At 38.8% G+C, this 17,983-nt stretch overlaps 1 protein-coding gene across 3 annotated transcripts in view; it reads right to left on the bottom strand.

The window, feature by feature from the left end:
* ap3b1a (adaptor related protein complex 3 subunit beta 1a) overlaps positions 1 to 17,983 on the bottom strand; it is a 140,472-nt gene that overhangs the window by 25,836 nt on the left and 96,653 nt on the right. For 2 of the 3 annotated variants that reach the window (XM_061907887.1, XM_061907886.1), the window contains exons 23-24: positions 1,832 to 2,066; positions 1,196 to 1,280 (exon numbers count right to left, since the gene is read on the bottom strand). In XM_061907887.1, coding sequence (XP_061763871.1) covers positions 1,196 to 1,280; positions 1,832 to 2,066 — 320 coding nt within the window. The other variant, XM_061907888.1, reaches the window with a different exon arrangement.

Genomic DNA, 17,983 nt, shown 5'->3' with positions numbered 1-17,983 from the left:
TTTTAAAAATGTATTCCTAAAAAAATTTTTTTTTAAAGAAATTATTACTAATAAATTCTTATTAAAAAATATATATTATTAAAATGTTTTTAAATCTTTTTTTTTTGGTAATATTTGATAAAACACTTTAAATGAAACTTTTTCATTAGAGGTTAAAGGTTAGAGAAACCCCTTTTGGTTGCATGGAAATGGTCTAAAAACATATTTTTTAAAATGTATTTCTTAAAAATCAAAAAAATATTATTATTCATGAATACTTATTAAAAATCAATTAAAATGTTTTTAAATCGATTTTGTTTGGTAAAATTTGATAAAATAATTTAAATGAAACCTTTTCATAAGAAGTTACAGGTTAGAGAAACCCCTTTTGGTTGCATGGAAATGGTCTAAAAACATATTTTTAAAAATGTATTTCTTAAAGAAAAAAAAAAAGAAAAAAAATGTATTATTATTAATGGATTTTTACTAAAAAAAACAATTTAATTGTTTTTAAATCGACTTTGTTTGGTAAAATTTGATAGAATAATTTAAATAAAACTTTTTCGTAAATAGTTACAGGTTTGAGAAACCCCTCTTGGTTGCATGGAAATGGTTGAAAAATGTTTTTAAAAATGTATTCCTAAAGAAAAAAATGTAGAAAGAAAAGATTACTAATGAATTCTTATCAAAAATTATATATTATTAAAATGTTTTTAAATCTTTTTTGTTGGTAATATTTGATAAAACACTTTAAATGAAACTTTTTCATTAGAGGTTAAAGGTTAGAGGAAACCCCTCTTGGTTGCATGGAAATGGTCAAAAAAAATAAAAAATAAAAAATTAATTTCTTAAAAATAAATAAATAAATTATTATTAATTAATTCTTATTAAAAAAACAATCAAAATATTTTTAAATCGATTTTGTTTGGTAAAATTTGATAAAATAATTTAAATGAAACCTTTTCATAAGAAGTTGCATGGAAATGGTCTGAAAGCATTTTTTTTTTAATTCATTACTTAAGAAAAAAAAATATTATCATTATTATTGAATTATAGTTAAAAAAAATTATTAAAGTGTTTTTCTAACTATTTTTTTCTTTAGCACATGCGCCGTCCCTCTGCAAAGTCAATTGCTTTGCGAACCCTCACTAACGAACAAGAAAACGGCATAAACTAAAAGGAGACAAAAATCTGATCTGATGCCGGCGCGTTTTACCACAGCTGGAAGTTTGCCGCTTGCGTGGAGTCGCAGAAGTCCACGCCCATGGAAACTGTGGCGGAGGCCCCTGGCTCCAAAAGCTCTGTAAGGAAGGAGAGACAGAGTGGGGGGGGCGGGGGTTACGAGTGCGGCGTGGAAAAGGGCGGAGCAGGAGAAAGAGAGCGGACGAGACGGGCGTCGTCGTTTTCAGGCTGGAGAGGCAATCTCCCGACACATGTGGGTGCCGTTTCCAGGACAACCGGCGAGGAGATGAAATGCGACAGGACCCACGGACGAAAGGAGCCTGAAAAGTGTCAAAATTATTTTGTGTGCAATCCTGCAGACGTCCAACAGTTCCAAACTGTGGCTTCTCCATAAATATCTGTCAGCTCCAGCCTCGTCTTGGCTCGATCGATTCCAAATCACCCGCCGCTTGCCTGCGCCGCTTCCTTCGACGCAGGATCAATGCGCCGCAATCGGCCGCTCGGCACGCCGTGTGCGTGACGGATTTGGCGGCAGAATGTGTGTGCGTGTGTCGTGATCGATGCTAACCAACAGCTGAGGTAATACTGATGGACTTGAAAACAAGTATGCAGAGAAGAGTCCACAATAGTCATTGCAAAAACGTAAATGAGGAGGATGTTTGGTGCTCACCGATGGGGTTGAAGCAATGGATCTTGAGGCTGGCCGGGCTCCGCTCCCCGATGTGGATCTCCTCCAAGGTGCGGTCGGAGCAGTTGGTGAGCGTGAGCTGCACGGCTACCATGCCGGACTGGTAGAGGCAGGGCTGCCTGGGGAAGTGGTACTTGGCCGACAGGCCTTTCCCCGTCATGTGGTGAAGCAGCTCGTGGGTCTCCACCGGCCCGAACGTCGGCGTGGTGACCTGGGCCTGGGCGGACGACACAGCACTCGGACTGAGACATAAGGATAGCGCGTTGATATCATTGAAGTCTGGCTTCTTTTTCATTAAGTGTCAGGTTCAAACACTGATGACATCTATTAAACAAGACAAAAGGCAAAGAATCAAACAGAGACAGAATTCAATTTGGACTCAGATCTGAGGAGAGACATGGCCACAGTACTCTCTGTACAGTCCTGCACCACGCTCTGCCCTAAGATCGTACTCCTCCTCCGTTTTTTGACCCCGCCATCCTAGTCACTGCCGTTGTGTCCTTGAGCAAGACACTTTACCCACCTGTTCCCAGTGCTTCCCACACTGGTTTAAATGTAACATATATTGGGTTTCACTATGTAAAGCGCTTTGAGTCACTAGAGAAAAGCGCAGTGGGAGAGTGGCCGTGCGCAACCCGAGGGTCACTGGTTCAAATCCCACCTAGAACCAACCTCGTCACGTCCGTTGTGTCCTGAGCAAGACACTTCACCCTTGCTCCTGATGGTTGCTGGTTAGCGCCTTGCATGGCAGCTCCCTCCATCAGTGTGTGAATATGTGTGTGAATGGGTAAATGTGGAAGTAGTGTCAAAGCGCTTTGAGTACCTTGAAGGTAGAAAAGCGCTATACAAGTACAACCCATTTATTTATTTATTTTATATAAATATAATTCACTTCACTTTCTCTCCCTTCCTTCCCATAGCTGCTTCCTCAGGAAAGTGGGTCGTAAACAGCGTTGCCTTCGGTTACCGGACAGTTCGAAGAGAGTTCGTCAAATAGTTCAAAGAGAGTCCCATAAAATAGTTCCAAGAGAGTCCCATAAAATAGTTCAAAGAGAGTTCCATAAATAGTTCAAAAAGAGTTTGTAAAAATACTTCAAAAGGACTTCCTGTGGAAGTTGGACATATCCTGCCATCTGTCCGCTTTGTAGTCCCAGTGAAGTTTTACGAGCATTGTTCTTTGAAGGTTTCAGCCTTTTGTCTTCGTGTCCGGAACACGATGTAATACAAAGTTTTTTGTGATAATTTAGAAACAATTATTCTAACATTAAGACTCAGACAGAAGTGAAAAGAAAATGTCACCTTATGTATTTTGTCTTGTTCACTAAGAATTGTATAGAAAAATAAACTGCCTAAAAAAGCATTTTCCCAGAAGAAACATAAATATTTTATGATGTTCACTAACAAACAACATTACTTAAAATTGAAGGAAAATGTCTAAAATGGGCCAGTCCTCATAATATCTACATACCCACTAGTAGTGTTTCCCCCAGAAAATATGTTAGTTAAGGTGGGGACTCTCCAGGGGGTGGGGGTGGGTGGGTGTAAGGATCGGTGCAACTCGGCCTGTCGCCATCACGTCACCACCTCGTCGTTGCTACCAAAGTCTGGGGGGGCAATAGACTACAGACTGTGGTGAAGTAGGCCGGCTTCGTCGCGTGAAGAACTTTTCGTTGTGTTTTCCGCTCCATTTGCTGAATGGCGATATACGATGTATATCTCGATATTTTTTACGTAAAGTAAAAACAAAGTAGTTCTAGTTACTTGAGATACTAATAAGTACGTCATTATTATGACTTAATAATTTATTAAGTCAAAATAATGACATATGCTCAACTCATCATGATTAATTTATTACAGCATTTGGGAAGCCTGTAGTAATTTTTATCATGTAAATGTTATATTTTTATCAACATGTGATAGCAGGAACCCTGCCATTCAAAACTAGGCTGCTACATTGCTAATGATTAATGTGACTGTAGCTGAAAAAAATAGTACAATAGCAATAGGAGAGACTATTCATCCCTGAACACCATGGAGTTCATGTAAGCCTTATAATGCACTTACATTATTATATACACTATCAGAGACATAAACTCTTTATTTAACATAAAGTCCTTTTTTGCTGCTTCAACACAGCTCAATCAACAATGAAAAAGGTAAAGTGAAATAACTTAGTTGTTAACCGTAGGTCAATAATGCTAGTCTTTCTCTCTGACAGACAGGGCTTTGCTGTCCGCAACACAAACACACACACACACACACACACGCACGGAAGGACACACATCGCACAGTGACCTAACGTTACGCTGAAAGCTAATTAGCCTTCACCTCAAGGACTGCGAGCAAGCTGAGCTGCCGCCTATGTTTCTAGAACGTTAACTGGCTCAGAGTGATGTTACTAGTAGTTGACGTGGAAGTGTTTATTATAATTTGGGGAGAGTCCGCTGCCTTATGCGTACCTGCTAAACACCTATCTGCTCACTCCACCGCAGGAGCACTGACTCCATGCGCTCTGAATACGCACTGCTGATTGGCTGTTACCACTCTGCGTGTAACCAATCAGATGGTTGTGTGGGTAGGACAATACTGGGTGCTGCAGAGACGTACTGACAGAGGCAGAGGCAGACCTAAGCGGAGCAGCGTGTTAAGACTTTAGTTTAGGCAGTGGCTATTTGTTGTTAAGGCGGCCGCCTTAACAGCAAAGTGCTGTGGGAAACCCTGTACTTGGGTTGTACGGAAAACTGGTACTGGTATAGTATTGCGGTATTAATGCATCAAAAACGGTACTATACCCTGTTTGAAAAGTACCGGTTGGCTGCATGACGGCGCTGGTTTTACAAGCAGAGGAGCATGTTCGGCAGCGCGCGCACACAGAGTACTTACAAGCAGACAAGGTGTGTAGACAGAAAAGGGTGAATGGACGCATTTACACATGAAGGAAAGTGTCTAAAAAGCAATTTACCATTCAACACTGAAATATAATCCCTAAATGTTATACTGTTAAAGACAGTAATATGTTTATTACGACATGAGAAACAAAGAAAAATGTCTAAAAAGCAAATTCCCATTCAACATTGAAAAACAATCCCTAGATATTATTGTGTTGACAGTAATACGTTTATTATTACACGAGAAATGAAGGAAAATGTCTAAAAAGCTTTTTTCAATCAAAAACTTTAAATAAATAGTCTCTGAATGTTATCCGGTTAACCAATATGATTATTACTACATGAGAAATGAAGGAAAATGTCTAAAAAAGGGAACTTTTCATCAAAAGTTGGAAAAAAAATTCCGAAATGTTATCCTGTTAATACCCATATATCCATTTTCTACCGCTTGTCCCTTGTTTAATACAATTTGAGAACGTGGAGAAAAATGTCTAAAAAGCAACTCCCCATCAAAATTTTAATAATATTTCCTGTGCATTATATATGTTTTTTACTACATAAAAAAATCCCTAAATATGTAGTAAAGGGACAAGAGGTAGAAAATGGATGACTGGATGGATGGATGCTTATGATACATGAGAAATGAAAGAAAATGTCTAAAAAAACAACTTGCCATTCAAAATTGAAAAATAATCCCTTGATGCTATCCTGTTGACGACAGTAATACGTTTATTATGACATGAGAAATGAAGGAAAATGTCTAAAAAGCAACTTCCCATTCAACATTGAAAAATAATCCCTAGATGTTATTGTGTTGACAGTAATACGTTTATTATTACATGAGAAATGAAGGAAAATGTTTAAAAAGCTTCTTTCAATCAAAAAGTTTTAATAAATAGTCTCTGAATGTTATCCTGTTAACCAATATGATTATTACTACATGAAAAATAAAGGAAAATGTCTAAAAAAGGAAACTTTTCATCAAAAGTTGGGGAAAAAATTCCGAAAAGTTATCCTGTTAATACCCATACATCCATTTTCTACCGCTTGTCCCTTGTTTAATACAATTTGAGAACGTGGAGAAAAATGTATAAAAAGCAACTCCCCATCAAAAGTTTAATAATATATCCTGCAAATTAAATACGTTTTTTACTACATGAAAAAATTAATAAATGTAATATGTAGTAAAGGGACAAGAGGTACAACATGGATGGATGCTTATAATACATGAGAAATGAAGGTAAATGTCTAAAAAACAACTTGCCATTCAACATTGAAAAATAATCCCTTGATGCTATCCTGTTGACAGTAATACCTTTATTATGACATGAGAAATGAAGGAAAATGTCTAAAAAGCAACTTCCCATTCAACATTGAAAAAGAATCCCTAGATGTTATTGTGTTGACAGTCATACGTTTATTATTACATGAGAAATGAAGGAAAATGTCCAAAAAGCTTCTTTCAATCAAAAAGTTTTAATAAATAGTCTCTGAACGTTATCCTGTTAACCAATATGATTATTACTACATGAGAAATGAAGGAAAATGTCTAAAAAAGGAAACTTTTCATCAAAAGTTGGAAAAAAAATTCCGAAATGTTATCCTGTTAAATAACCATATATCCATTTTCTACCGCTTGTCCCTTGTTTAATACAATTTGAAAACGTGGAGAAAAATGTCTAAAAAGCAACTCCCCATCAAAAGTTTAATAATATTTCCTGTACATTATATACATTTTTTACTACATAAAAAATTGAAAAAAATCCCTAAATATGTAGTAAAGGGACAAGAGGTAGAAAAGGGATGAATGGATGGATGGATGTTTATGATACATGAGGAATGAAAGAAAATGTCTAAAAAAACAACTTGCCATTCAACATTGAAAAATAATCCCTTGATGCTATCCTGTTAACGACAGTAATACGTTTATTATGACATGAGAAATGAAGGAAAATGTCTAAAAAGCAACTTCCCATTCAACATTGAAAAATAATCCCTAGATGTTATTGTGTTGACAGCAATATGTTTATTATTACATGAGAAATAAAGGAAAATGTCTAAAAAGCTTCTTTCAATCAAATTTTTTTAATAAATAGTCTCTGAATGTTATCCTGTTAACCAATATGATTATTACTACATGAGAAATTACGGAAAATGTCTAAAAACGCAAACTTTTCATCAAAAGTTGGGGAAAAAAATTCCGAAATGTTATCCTGTTAATACCCATACATCCATTTTCTACCGCTTGTCCGTTTAATACAATTTGAAAACGTGGAGAAAAATGTCTAAAAAGCAACTCCCCATCGAAAGTTTAATAATATTTCCTGTACATTATATACGTTTTTTACTACATAAAAAACTGAAAAAATCCCTAAATATGTAGTAAAGGGACAAGAGGTAGAAAATGGATGAATGGATGTTTATGATACATGAGAAATGAAAGAAAATGTCTAAAAAAACAACTTGCCATTCAACATTGAAAAATAATCCCTTGATGCTTTCCTGTTAACGACAGTAATACCTTTATTATGACATGAGAAATGAAGGAAAATGTCTAAAAAGCAACATCCCATTCAACATTGAAAAAAAATCTCTAGATGTTATTGTGTTGACAGTAATATGTTTATTATCACATGAGAAATAAAGGAAAATGTCTAAAAAGCAACTTCCCATCAAAAATTTTAAAATAATCCATGAAAGTTATCCTGTTAATATATTTATTACTACATGAAAAATTAAGAAAAATGTCTAAAAAGCAACTTCCAATCAAGAAATGTAAATACAGTAAATAGTCCTTGGATGTAATCCTGTTAACCGATATGTTTGTTACCACATGAGAAATTAAGTAAAATGTCAAAAAAAAAGAAGCTACTTCCCATCAAAAGTGGGGAGACAGTTCTGGATCCTGTTTACGAAACAATCAATTGCTACGTAACGCTAAGCTAATGATGGCAACTTTGTTGGTCCAGTGGTTTGCAAAGTGCAAGAAAGACAGACCAGAAAACTTGCATATTTCTCTTTTATCTGGAAAAGCCAAGCTAGCTCCGGTTTACAAAAGTAATAAAAACATTTAGAGCGGAGAAAGTCAAATATTAGTTTGAAAGCCCACAGGAAATAATCAAAAAAGAAGCTCTTAGCATGGCTGTGGCATTCAGGGACACATCAAAGCGAGCCTAAATGCGTCCACGCGAGAGGGCGCCTTAATAAAACTTAACTGCATTTAAGTGCAATGGCAGGGTTGCCTTCCAGAACCTGGTTATTACCTCCGTGAGGATAAAAAAGGTCCCAATTAGGACCTGCTTAGATGGAAATGGACAAAGTGTTCAGTCCAAAGCAGACTCAATGCAAGTAATGAATAGAAACACAAGTACCAGCATGCAGCCACACCGCCATTCACAGGCCTTTTTGCACTCTCTAAAGCTGGCCTTTTACCTTTTCAGCAGTGGGGAAATTGCATTAAGACAGAAAGAGGTGACACATTTATTAAATCCTGCTACTCCACGCACTCGGCGCCTCGGCTTTTCCGCCGTTGGAAAGGAAGATCCGTGCGCACGTGGGTCAGGCAACAACACCGCAGCCAGCAACAATAAATACGGTGTTCATCTTAAAAAACGTGCAAATTCCACAGAATTTTTCTTTTTTTTTTTTAACATAAACTAATATGCTTCTTTTTTAGAATACAAATTAATATAAAAAAGGTATTAACAAGCCGAGGTGTGCGGACTAAATAAGCTAATTGAATATGAAATGAAAGAACACGCTGCTGTATGGCGTCACTTTTCTTTGTTACGGAAATCTGAAATGAGGACGTTATGTCTTCATAACAAGGTATACTAAGTTTTAATTAAAAACACATATACACACATACATACATATATATATTTACACACATACATATATATATATTTTTTTTTTATATATATATATAGTATATATATATATATATATATATATATATATATACACACACACACACAAACACATACTTACATACATATATAAATATAAACACACAAACATACATATATACACACACACGTTTGTATATATATACTGTACATATATACACATTCATACATATATACACATACATACACATGTATACATAAACACAAATACACACACATATATATATTTACATACAGACATATATATATATATATATATATATATATATATATATATAGTGAAGTGAATTATATTTTATATAGCGCTTTTCTCTAGTGACTCAAAGCGCTTTACATAGTGAAACCCAAAATCTAAGTTACATTTAAACCAGTGTGGGTGGCACTGGGAGCAGGTGGGTAAAGTGTCTTGCCCAAGGACACAACGGAAGTGACTAGGATGGCGGAAGTGGGAATCGAACCTGCAACCCTCAAATTGCTGGCACAGCCACTCTACCAACCGAGCTATACCGCTATGTATATATATCTACATACCATCAATCAATCAATGTTTATTTATATAGCCCCAAATCACAAATGTCTCAAAGGACTGCCCAAACCATTACGACTACAACATCCTCGGAAGAACCCACAAAAGGGCAAGGAAAACTCACACCCAGTGGGCAGGGAGAATTCACATCCAGTGGATACATGTATATACATACATACATGTATATATATATATATATATATATATATATATATATACTTGTTTCTTCAACCAGAAGCTACCAAAAGCGCTTTGATGTGTATATATATATGTATATGTATATATATATATATATATATGTATATATATTTCTTGTATGTATATGTATGTATGTATATATATATATATATATATATATTTTTTAATCTTCTATTTTTTTTTGTACCATCTCCCCCAACCCCTTGTTTACCTGTATGTCATCTTTTTTTTTTTTTTTTTTTTGTGAGGGGCGCTGGAAGCCGGCAGACCCGTCAGCGATCCTGTTCTGTCTCCCTGTAATGTTTGTCTGATCTTGAATGAGATTGTGCTGAAAATTGTAATTTTCCTGAAGGAACTCTCCTGACGGAATAAATAAAGTACTATCTAATCTAATCTAATCTATCTATATATATACATATATATATATGTTTCTTCAACCAGAAGCTTGTGGATGGCTACCAAAAGCGCTTTGATGTGTATATATATATATGTATATATATATATATATATATGTATATATATATATATATATATATGTATGTATGTATGTATGTATGTATGTATGTATGTATGTATGTATGTATGTATGTATGTATGTATGTATGTATGTATGTATATATATATATATATATATATATATATATATATATATATATATATATATATATATATATATATATATATATATATATATATATATATATATAAGAAAACCAACCCATTTAGCTGAACTGCACCAATTTTGTCGAGAGGAGTGGTCAAAAATTCAACCAAAATCTTGCCAGGAGCTTGAGGATGGCGACCAAAAGTGCTTTATTGCAGTGAAACTTGCCAAGGGACATGTCATTTCCTCACATTTTCAGTAAATAAATTCATAAAAGAAGCAAACTTCATGAATGTTTTTTTTTTGTGACCAACAAGTTTGTGCTCTAATCACTCTATCCCAAAAAAAATAAGTAGAAATTATTGGAAACTCCAGACAGCCGTGGACATTATGTTCTTTACAAGTGTCTGGCAACTTTTGACTGTATATTGCCCAATCCAAACAACCTTCCCTAATCATGGTGCAAAAAAAACCCACCAACCAACATGGTCACACTTGACACAAACTGCTTAATAACCTTTGTGGATGTTTTAGTCCTGCCGAACACGCTCCTCTGCTCGTAAAAAAATGGGGAACCGGTACTTTTCAAACAGAGTTTAGTACCGTTTTTGATGCATTCGTAGCACTTTGGAGCGTTTAAAAATCAATCAATCAATCAATCAATCAATGTTTACTTATATAGCCCTAAATCACTAGTGTCTCAAAGGGCTGCACAAACCACCACGACATCCTCGGTAGGCCCACATAAGGGCAAGGAAAACTCACACCCAGTGGGACATCGGTGACAATAATGACCCAGTGGGACGTCGGTGACAATGATGACTATGAGAACCTTGGAGAGGAGGAAAGCAATGGATGTCGAGCGGGTCTAACATGATACTGTGAAAGTTCAATCCACAATGGATCCAACACAGTCGCGAGAGTCCAGTCCAAAGCGGATCCAACACAGCAGCGAGAGTCCCGTTCACAGCGGAGCCAGCAGGAAACCATCCCAAGCGGAGGCGGATCAGCATCGCAGAGATGTCCCCAGCCGATACACAGGCAAGCAGTACATGGCCACCGGATCGGACCGGACCCCCTCCACAAGGGAGAGTGGGACATAGAAGAAAAAGAAAAGAAACGGCAGATCAACTGGTCTAAAAAGGGAGTCTATTTAAAGGCTAGAGAATACAAATGAGTTTTAAGGTGAGACTTAAATGCTTCTACTGAGGTAGCATCTCGAACTGTTACCGGGAGGGCATTCCAGAGTACTGGAGCCCGAACGGAAAACGCTCTATAGCCCGCAGACTTTTTTGGGGCTTTGGGAATCACTAATAAGCCGGAGTCCTTTGAACGCAGATTTCTTGCCGGGACATATGGTGCAATACAATCACTTCGGGCAAAATAATCAGACTTGGTGTGCGGCGGAAACGGGGCCAAAGAGTCCTTGACGTATCAGGATAAAGCCCATGCCATCACAACAACCACGCTCGCACCTGTGAAAAGGAGGTCAAGCTAACATTTGTAAGCGGCGCCCGTCACGCCGCCCGCAAATTTACGGGGCCACTTTTGGACGCGTCGGTGTCGATAAAGCCGGCCGTAATGTTTGCCATCCCATCACGGAGGAAGATTTAGCCTCCCGCCGCTGAGGCGCGCACCCCTCTTCAAGGTCCCGTGTGCCGCCTGCGGGGAGGCGAGGAGCGAGACCGGACAGGCTTTCAAACAGCTTATCATCACCTGTTTGACACCCTGGACGCTTAACGGCTGACGCGGACGCCGACGTGGTCGCCGGCACGGGCCGTAACACCTGAAGTGTAAATAACGGAAGAAGAGGGATGCAACCTTGACTCCCTTGTCAGCCGGCGCTCTGGACGGCGAGGGAAAGGGAGGCGACAATGAGGTGATTGAGAGGCTCTATTATGCGTCAACTTAAAGGAAGCCGGCGTGATGGATGACACGGGACGCCAGTCACCTTCAGAGCCCGGACGCCGCGTCTGGCAGCATCCTCTGTGGCAAATGACCTGAGAATCCCGCTGACGTATCCGAAAAAGCAGCCGGCCCTTTTTTTTTTTTTTTTTTTGCATATGACGGCCAATTTACAGGAAAGATGCGACAAGGGGCGGGGTTTATATTGAAAATCCATTTCTGTATTTTGTCAAGATTGCGTTGTGCACGCAAACATTTTTAAGGCCTAATTGTCCCCTCAGCTTGGAGATGACAATTAATGGAGGGGGCGAGAGCACCTGAACGCACCACGTGCTCAATATGTACCTTAACGCACCATGTGTTGATTTATATTGAAAATCCATTTCTGGAGGGTTTTTTTTTAAGATTGTATTTTGCGCGCAAAAAAAGGCTTAAAAAAGATAGACGCAAAAAACTTTAAGACATAATTGTCCCCCGAGAGCACCTGAACGCACCAGGTACTCATAATGTACCTAAAGCACCTGAACGCATCATGTCTTGATAATGTACCTAAAGTATGCACCTAAATGCAACATTTTTTTATAATATACCTAGAGCACCTGAACGCAACACGTGATCATAATGTACGTAGGGCAGTGATCCCCAACCTTTTTGTATCCGCGGACCGGTAAACGCTTAATAATTTGTCCCGCGGCCCGGGGGGGGGATCTTTTTTATTTTTTTTCCTTTGTCATGAAAAAGGGAGGTTTTTGTCATGAAAAAGGGAGGTGTTTGGTGCACTAATTGTAAGTGTATATTGTGTTTTTTATGTTGATTTAATAATTTTTTTTTTTTTTAAATAAAAATGCATAAAAAAATGATTCTGCGGCCCTAGAGCACCTGAACGCACCATGTGCTCATAATGTACGAAGAGCAACTCAATGCACCATGTGTTCATAATGTACCTAGAGTACCTGAACGCAACATGTTTGATAATATACAGAGAGTACCTGAACGCAGCATGTGTTGATAATGTACCAATAGCACCTGAATGCACCATGTGTTCATAATATATCTAGAGCACCTCAGTGCACCATTTGTTCATAATGTACCTAGAGTACCTGAACGCAACATGTTTGATAATATACAGAGAGCACCTGAACGCAAAATATGTCGATAATGTATCTAGAGCACCTGAACGCACCACGTGCTTAGTATGTACCCAGAGCACCTTAACGCACCATGTGTTGATTTATATTGAAAATCCATTTCTGGAGGGTTTTTTTTAAGATTGTATTTTGCGCGCAAAAAAAGGCTTAAAAAAGATAGACGCAAAAAACTTTGAGACATAATTGTCCCCCGAGAGCACTTGAACGCACCAGGTACTCATAATGTACCTAGAGTACCTGAACGCACCATGTCTTGATAATGTACCTAAAGTACCTGAATGCACCAAAATGCAACATGTTTTGATAATATACCTACAGCACCTGAACGCAACACGCGTTCATAATGTAACTAGAGCACCTGAACGCACCATGTGTTCATAATGTACCCAGAGCACCTTAACGCACCATGTGTTGATTTATATTGAAAATCCATTTCTGGGTTGTTTTTTTTTAAGATTGCATTTCGCGCGCAAAAAAAGGCTTAAAAAAGATAGACGCAAAAAACTTTAAGACATAATTGTCCCCCGAGAGCACCTGAACGCACCAGGTACTCATAATGTACCTAGAGTACCTGAACGCACCATGTCTTGATAACGTACCTAAAGTACCTGAACGCACCAAAATGCAACATGTTTTGATAATATACCTACAGCACCTGAAGGCAACACGTGTTCATAATGTAACTAGAGCACCTGAACGCACCATGTGCTCATAATGTACGAAGAGCACCTCAATGCACCATGTGTTCATAATGTACCTAGAGTACCTGAACACGCCATGTGCACCTGAACGCAACATGTTTGATAATATACAGAGAGTACCTGAACGCAGCATGTGTTGATAATGTACCAATAGCACCTGAATGCACCATGTGTTCATAATATACCTAGAGCACATCAATGCACCATTTGTTCATAATGTACCTAGAGTACCTGAACGCGCCATGTGCACCTGAACGCAACATGTTTGATAATATACAGAGAGTACCTGAACGCAGCATGTGTTGATAATGTACCAATAGCACCTGAATGCACCATGTGTTCATAATATACCTAGAGCACCTCAATGCACCATTTGTTCATAATGTACCGAGAGTACCTGAACGCGCCATGTGCACCTGAACGCAACATCTTTGATAATATACAGAGAGCACCTGAACGCAAAATATGTCGATAATGTATCTAGAGCACCTGAACGCACCACGTACTTAGTATGTACCCAGAGCACCTTAACGCACCATGTGTTGATTTATATTGAAAATCCATTTCTGGAGGTTTTTTTTTTAAGATTGTATTTTGCGCGCAAAAAAAGGCTTAAAAAGATAGACGCTAAAAATTTTAAGACATAATTGTCCCCCGAGAGCACCTGAACGCACCAGGTACTCATAATGTACCTAAAGTACCTGAACGCATCATGTCTTGATAATGTGCCAAAAGTACCTAAATGCACCATATGCACCTAAATGCAACATGTTTTGATAATATACCTAGAGCACCTGAACGCAACACGTGATCATAATGTACCTAGGGCAGTGGTCCCCAACCTTTTTGTATCCGCAGACCTGTCAACACATAATAATTTGTCCCGCGGCCCGGGGGGGGGGTCCTTTTTTTTTTTTTTCCCTTTGTCATGAAAAAGGGAGGTGTTTGTGGTTGGTGCATGTTTGATAATATACAGAGAGCACCTGAACGCAACATGTGGTGATAATGTATCTAGAGCACCTGAACGCAACATGTGTTGATAATATACCTAGAGCACCTGAACGCAACATGTGCTCAGTATTTACCCAGAGCACCTTAAAGCACCATGTGCTGATTTATACTGAAAATCCGTTTCTGGATTTTTTATTTTAAGATTGCATTTTGCGCGCAAAAAAAGGCTTAAAAAAGATAGACGCAAAAAACTTTAAGACATAATTGTCCCCCGAGAGCACCTGAATGCACGAGACACTCATAATGTACCTAGAGTACCTGAACGCATCATGTGTTGATAATGTACCTAGAGCACCTGAACACGCCATGTGTTGATAATGTACCTAGAGCACCTGAATGCACCTATTGTTGATAATGTACCTGGAGCACCCGAATGCACCTACTGTTAATGTACCTAGAGCACCTGAATGCACCTATTGTTGATAATGTACTTAGAGCAACTGAATGCACTTATTGCTGATAATGTACCTAGAGCACCTGAATGCACCATGTGTTGATAACGTACCTAGAGCACCTGAACGCACCATGTGTTGATAATGTACCTAGAGCACCTGAACGCGCCATGTGTTGATAATGTACCTAGAGCACCTGAATGCACCTATTGTTGATAATGTACCTAGAGCACCTGAATGCACCTATTGTTGATAATGTACCTAGAGCACCTAAATGCACCTATTGTTGATAATGTACCTTGAGCACCTGAACGCACCATGTGTTGATAACGTACCTAGAACACCCGAATGCACCATGTGTTGATAACGTACCTAGAGCACCTGAATGCACCTATTGTTGATAATGTACCTAGAGCACCTGAATGCACCTAGTTTTGATAATGTAACCTAGAGCACCTGAATGCACCTATTGTTGATAATGTACCTTGAGCACCTGAACACACCATGTGTTGATAACGTACCTAGAACACCTGAATGCACCTATTGCTGATAATGTACCTAGAGCACCTGAACGCACCATGTGTTGATAATGTATCTAGAGGACCTGAATGCACTTATTATTGATAATGTACCTAGAGCACCTGAATGCACCTATTGTTGATAATGTACCTAGAGCACCTAAATGCACCTATTGTTGATAATGTACCTAGAGCACCTGAATGCACCTATTGTTGATAATGTACCTTGAGCACCTGAACGCACCATGTGTTGATAACGTACCTAGAACACCTGAATGAGCCTGTGTTGATAACGTACCTAGAGCACCTGAATGCACCTATTGTTGATAATGTACCTAGAGCACCTGAATGCACCTAGTGTTGATAATGTACCTAGAGCACCTGAATGCACCTATTGTTGATAATGTACCTTGAGCACCTGAACGCACCATGTGTTGATAACGTACCTAGAACACCTGAATGCACCTAGTGTTGATAACGTACCTAGAGCACCTGAATGCACCTATTGTTAATAAGGTACCTAGAGCACCTGAATGCACGTAGTGTTGATAATGTACCTAGAGCACCTGAATGCACCTATTGTTGATAATGTACCTTGAGCACCTGAACGCACCATGTGCTGATAACGTACCTAGAACACCTGAATGCACCTAGTGTTGATAACGTACCTAGAGCACCTGAATGCACCTATTGTTAATAAGGTACCTAGAGCACCTGAATGCACGTAGTGTTGATAATGTACCTAGAGCACCTGAATGCACCTATTGTTGATAATGTACCTTGAGCACCTGAACGCACCATGTGCTGATAAAGTACCTAGAACACCTGAATGCACCTAGTGTTGATAACGTACCTAGAGCACCTGAATGCACCTATTGTTAATAAGGTACCTAGAGCACCTGAATGCACGTAGTGTTGATAATGTACCTAGAGCACCTGAATGCACCTATTGTTGATAATGTACCTTGAGCACCTGAACGCACCATGTGTTGATAACGTACCTAGAACACCTGAATGCACCTAGTATTGATAACGTACCTAAAACACCTGAATGCACCTATTGCTGATAATGTACCTAGAGCAGCTGAACGCACCATGTGTTGATAAAGTACCTAGAACACCTGAATGCACCATGTGTTGATAACGTACCTAGAGCACCTAAACACACCATGTGTTGATAATGTACCTAGAGCACCTGAATGCACCTATTGTTGATAATGTACCTAGAGCACCTGAATGCACCATGTGTTGATAATGTACCTAGAGCACCTGAATGCACCTATTGCTGATAATGTACCTAGAGCACCTGAATGCACCATGTGTTGATAACGTACCAAGAGCACCTTAACGCACCATGTGTTGATAATGTACCTAGTGCACCTGAATGTACCTATTGTTGATCATGTACCTAGAGCACCTGAATGCACCATGTGTTGATAATGTACCTAGAGCACCTGAATGCACCATGTGTAGATAATGTACCTAGAGCACCTGAATGCACCTAGTGTTGATAATGTACCTAGAGGACCGGAATGCACCTAGTGTTGATAATGTACCTAGAGCACCTGAATGTACCTATTGTTGATAATGTACCTAGAGCACTTGAATGCACCTATTGTTGATAATGTACCTAGAGCACCTGAATGCACCTATTGTTGACAATGTACCTAGAGCACCTGAATGCACCTATTGCTGATAATGTACCTCGAGCACCTGAATGCACCATGTGTTGATAATGTACCTAGAGCACCTGAATGCACCATGTGTTGATAACGTACCTAGAGCACCTGAACACACCATGTGTTGATAATGTACCTAGAGCACCTGAATGCACCTATTGTTGATAATGTACCTAGAGCACCTGAATCCACCTATTGTTAATAATGTACCTAGAGCACCTGAATGCACCTATTGCTGATAATGTACCTAGAGCACCTGAATGCACCTAGTGTTGATAATGTACCTAGAGCACCTGAATGCACCTATTGTTGATCATGTACCTAGAGCACCTGAATGCACCTATTGTTGATCATGTACCTAGAGCACCTGAATGCACCTATTGTTGATAATGTACCCAGAGCACCTGAATGCACCTATTGTTGATAATGTACCTTGAGCACCTGAACGCACCATGTGTTGATAACGTACCTAGAACACCTGAATGCACCTATTGCTGATAATGTACCTAGAGCACCTGAACGCACCTATTGTTGATAATGTACCTAGAGCACCTGAACGCACCATGTGTTGATAACGTACCTAGAACACCTGAATGCACCTATTGTTGATAATGTACCTAGAGCACCTGAACACACCATGTGTTGATAATGTACCT

The sequence above is a fragment of the Nerophis ophidion genome, linkage group LG08 (genome assembly GCF_033978795.1).
Source record: "Nerophis ophidion isolate RoL-2023_Sa linkage group LG08, RoL_Noph_v1.0, whole genome shotgun sequence".
Lineage (NCBI taxonomy): Eukaryota > Metazoa > Chordata > Actinopteri > Syngnathiformes > Syngnathidae > Nerophis > Nerophis ophidion.
Note: the sequence above shows the minus strand (reverse complement) of the source record. Positions and strands in the feature narration are given on the sequence as shown.